General features: G+C 36.0%; 1 protein-coding gene across 1 annotated transcript in view; it reads right to left on the reverse strand.

The window, feature by feature from the left end:
- Nucleotides 1-407, reverse strand: part of LOC107105229 (nuclear GTPase SLIP-GC-like) — a 13,547-nt gene extending 13,140 nt beyond the window's left edge. The window contains exon 1 of the mRNA XM_015405354.1: nucleotides 399-407. Within this exon, the coding sequence (XP_015260840.1) occupies nucleotides 399-407 (9 nt within the window). The remainder of the gene's footprint in view (nucleotides 1-398) is intronic.
- Nucleotides 408-4,349: the final 3,942 nt, after the last annotated feature.

The following is a 4,349-nucleotide window of genomic DNA, read 5'->3' on the forward strand; positions in this document are numbered from 1 at the left end:
TGGATGGATGGATGGATGGATGGATGGATGGATGGATGGATGGATGGATGGATGGATGGATGGATGGATGGATGGATGGATGGATGGATGGCAGACAGACAATTTAATTTAACCTGAAAAAGGGTCTTTTCATAGAAGGGAATGGGGAGCAACTTTCTACTTTGGCTCTTACCTTTAACAGCCTGAGTCTGTTCTTGAATTTAACTCTTGGTCCAACTTTTGGAATCAACTCATTGATGTCTTGATCTTCAAGACAATAAAAGCTCTCAGTGTCAACCGCTTGATCTGCAAAGAAAAATCATATTTCGTTCATTTTTACCTAAAGTATAACACAAAGAAAACAACTGTGTTTTTAAATAATGTTTGCTCTGTTTAAAAAACTATGAAGGCAATAATACATAACTCATAGTCCTGTCCTGTGTATCTTGCGTCTATTTTAACTGTTTTACTGATCTACAAGTTTCCCTGACATAACTGTAGTTACCACATTTGAAAGAAAACAAAAGAAGTACTGATAGTGCTGTCTCATTGCCTCTCTTTCTGTTGCTTTAAGGTAGAATATTACAAATACGTTACAGTGCTTACAACACTGACTCAATGCTTACCTTTAAATCTGTATATCCATTCACTTAGTCCCCACTGAATTAATTTGTCTCGAACAAACTCATCCATGGTGAAAAAGAGAAACTGCAAGACAAACATTTTTTGAACAATCATTAGTTATCCAGATAAGATCAGCTACAACAACTGCGGAAGGGTTTCCATAAATTCATCCATTTAAGGCAGAATGATGCAGGATACTGTTTGTTTTTACAAAAATATGTTTTGGTACTACTCTATCTTTCTTTCTTGGATTTAAAAACTCCTCAGTTGTGAATTATATTTAAGAGTAATAATTTCTGCACAACTAGATTATTTTATATTCAGAACAGCGGAGGAAATACTGGGTGAAATAGAGAAGTGAAGCTATAGAGTCTAAAGTCTTATTCATAATGTACAAATAATGTATTTTTAATACAGTTGATTTGAGGAGTGCGAATGCCTAGCAGTTATTAAGTCTAAAGTGTTTTTTTAAGTAGAGAACAACAATTGTTCAATTTGGTATATAGACAGTTTCTTGATTCACATATTTTATAAAACACCTGAACTCAACTACTTAAAATGTACAGGGTCATCTTTGAGCACGTCATTTCACTTTTCTTTCACCAGTTCACCGCAGTTCTTCCAGCAGTCCACACTTTCTCTGCTCTCTTTTTCTCCTATTCTTCTCCTTCTTTCCCATCATTACCTTGCCACAGATTTGCCTGCTGTGTCTAAAAGTAGCTAGCAGTAGCAACCCAGGCTGACACAGCTCATTGGCTAATTTGTGTCACGTGTATTCTGGTGCAGGACGCTACGGAGGGCTTTACCATTTATCAGGAGAAGCGGTGCAAGTGACGTTTAGATGCTGTCGCTGGACACCATACAGTAATTTATCAATGTTTTCAATCAGGATGGGTCCGGATTAGACAGCAGGTCTGCTAATCCCTGAGCTCTGCTCTAGACCTTCTCCCAATAAATGAATGAAATGACCAAGCTCCTCATGCAATCTAAGGGAGAGCCCTGCCACTCTGCGGAGAAAGCTCATGATCCAGATTTCAAATCAAGGGCGTAGGTTTGATTTCAACTTTGTTAGGGACATTATCAGTTTCATTGGTCTAATATCATTGGTCCTATGCAAAATATGCATGCTCCTTTTTTGTGCTTAATGTGAGCATCAGGGCACATTTTGTTTAAAGAGAACAGCAGCATTTCTTCCTACATTAATACAAATCTTATAAGCAGTACACACACTAGATGCTGTTTATCAATGTTTAAAACATCACTGGCTCTGACGAATGTGGAATTAGGACTTTTTTCCACTTTGAAAAGGTTTGCATTTAAACTTACCAGCGACTAAGACAGTGTCTATTTAACCAAATATAGTCTACATATTTCTGTCATATGTGGATTTATCCTGTGTTTTCTTCTGAAGATATAGGATTGTGCAGAGGTAAACGGAGGTAAACCCTACTCTTACTTTTTTTTTTATCTAATATGCTCTCTCTGTATCAAGCAAATACATAAGGTAAATAAATGTATTTTATTTACATGTGCACTTGAACTATAAGAGGAATGGACACTGAGCATTTAAAATATTAACTTCACTATACAAGTTGTACATATGGGCAGTAGATACACTGAAGTCGATTTCATGTATTTTATCAAGGGCTGAAACAATTAATCACTAATTTAATAATTGATTAATCATTAACTGGAGCATAGGGCCACTAAAATGTGCCTTTAGCCAACAGAGTGACCCACTTGGAGCAGGAATTATACCAAGATTGTAAAAAATATGTAAACATTTTGCAAGTTTTTGTCTGTCAATATTCTCCATCCAGAACTGCTCAAGAGGAAACGTTTCTGTTTCACCTGGTTTCATTTAGTAAAACATCTTCGTTAAGGAGCCTTTGATTAAAAGATAAAATAAAAGAAATCCTAATGTTGTTAACTTACATTTCTCAAGTTCCACAAATCAAAAAACTCTGTCCTGCTTCTTTGCAGAACTGCAATCAGAAGCTTTCGCCTGTTTTGGTGTAGATAATATTTAGTTTTTTAATTTGGACTAGTTTCGTAGACCAATATCAATTTATTTTAGAGTCTTTTTTTTTTTTTGTTGCGCTCCAAGCACCTGCCAGCACATACATACAGACTAGAAAACACAAAATCAGAAAGAGAGAAGGAACTTAAGGCAGAAAAATCTGAGAGTTAAACAGCACAGCCCAGTTCCATGCGCTGCTATGTGAAAGTGACAGGAAAGACCAGGCAGCTGCAGCTACTGTACCAGGCAGAGGAGCTGCGAGAGGAAGAGAAGCCACTGCTGCAACAATGCTGGAATGTAAATTTTAAACATGTTGTTCACATCGAATTATTGGTAGGGGCAAATATTTCAGTCAAAACATTTTGGAGGCACATGTCCCTATGGTCCCTATGCAAGCCTACGCCCATGTTTCAAATTATATCTATTAACAAATTTCTCATAGTAATATCCATTCCAAATGTGTATCTATTTTTGTTTCCCTCCCATGTGGTTTCCACTAGTACATCGGCAATCACACACTGATGTAGGATATTCTAATAAGTAAGCCTGTTATTATAACAGCACATAACCACTTATTTTGTGCTGTTGTATGATTTTATTGCAAAATTATGCTACATCAAATCATTTCATCTACACAAAAAACATTTACTTTTAAATGTTTTGTTAAACGTCATACTTTTTTACTATTTAATGATTACAGTCAACCCAAAAGTGTTTATAGCATTACATATGTTAAATCATTATTCCACATGGTGAAACATGAATCTCTTTCCTCTTTTCAAAGATTTCTTTATTTCAGGGTTTACATTCACTAGAATTCATTTCACAAATGTCTTCCATTTTTCACAACTAAATTCCAACTACCTTTTAGGGTTGAACTAAGTACACAATGACAAAAAAGGGTTATATTATGGCTCTCTAAATAGTGTACAATAAAAATACTCAGGATAGCTGAAAAAAATGTCACCTTGCAGAGTCTGTAAACCTTCTTGATGTTCATTTATAGCAATGACTACAAATATGAAAGGTGTAACTGTTAAGAAAAATCCATAAAATCCTACCTGTTTTGATGTTCAGAACAGGTCCTGAAGAAGCAAATAAAACAATTTGGGGAAGAAAAATAATCCAAAAAACTGTATGAACACAGTGGGCTCTATAACAAAGATAAAAAGTAATCAGACAGTTTCAAACAGAAAGTTGTTACTAGCACAAGCGACTGCAGAAGGTTATGAGACAGAGGAGGGAGGATCAAAGTCCAGTTTCTACTTGTCTCCTGACTTCAGTCCAGTGGCATTACAGATATTAAGTCTGTACTGCCTGACAGCATTGACGCTTTATAATTTTCCTTCTGATCTAACCACTATGTGAGAAACGTGTCCATGGTGTTTAATCATGCAACACTCGGCAGCAATAGAACCCACAGTAGGCTAAGTTTCGAAGGATACAATGTTTTCTAACTTCATGGCAGAAAAACTGCTTAACAAGTTTGTCCCATTTCAGGCTCCTCCCCGCACTCACAACTGGGCTGGATCTTGGATTTCTTTAGTGGTTAGTGTTTCTCTGGAGTCACAGCATACTTATTAAAGAGCTGTCTGTTTTTTATGTATTTTCTTACAAATTATTTATCATTTTTACAACTAGTCATGTTCTTTCTATTATCACTCATTTCATATTTTTGTTCCTTTGAATCTGTAGCATTGTGCTGGACTTTCTATGCCCAAAATGA

The sequence above is a fragment of the Cyprinodon variegatus genome, unplaced genomic scaffold, assembly GCF_000732505.1.
Source record: "Cyprinodon variegatus isolate N-32 unplaced genomic scaffold, C_variegatus-1.0 Scaffold2176, whole genome shotgun sequence".
Classification (NCBI taxonomy): domain Eukaryota; kingdom Metazoa; phylum Chordata; class Actinopteri; order Cyprinodontiformes; family Cyprinodontidae; genus Cyprinodon; species Cyprinodon variegatus.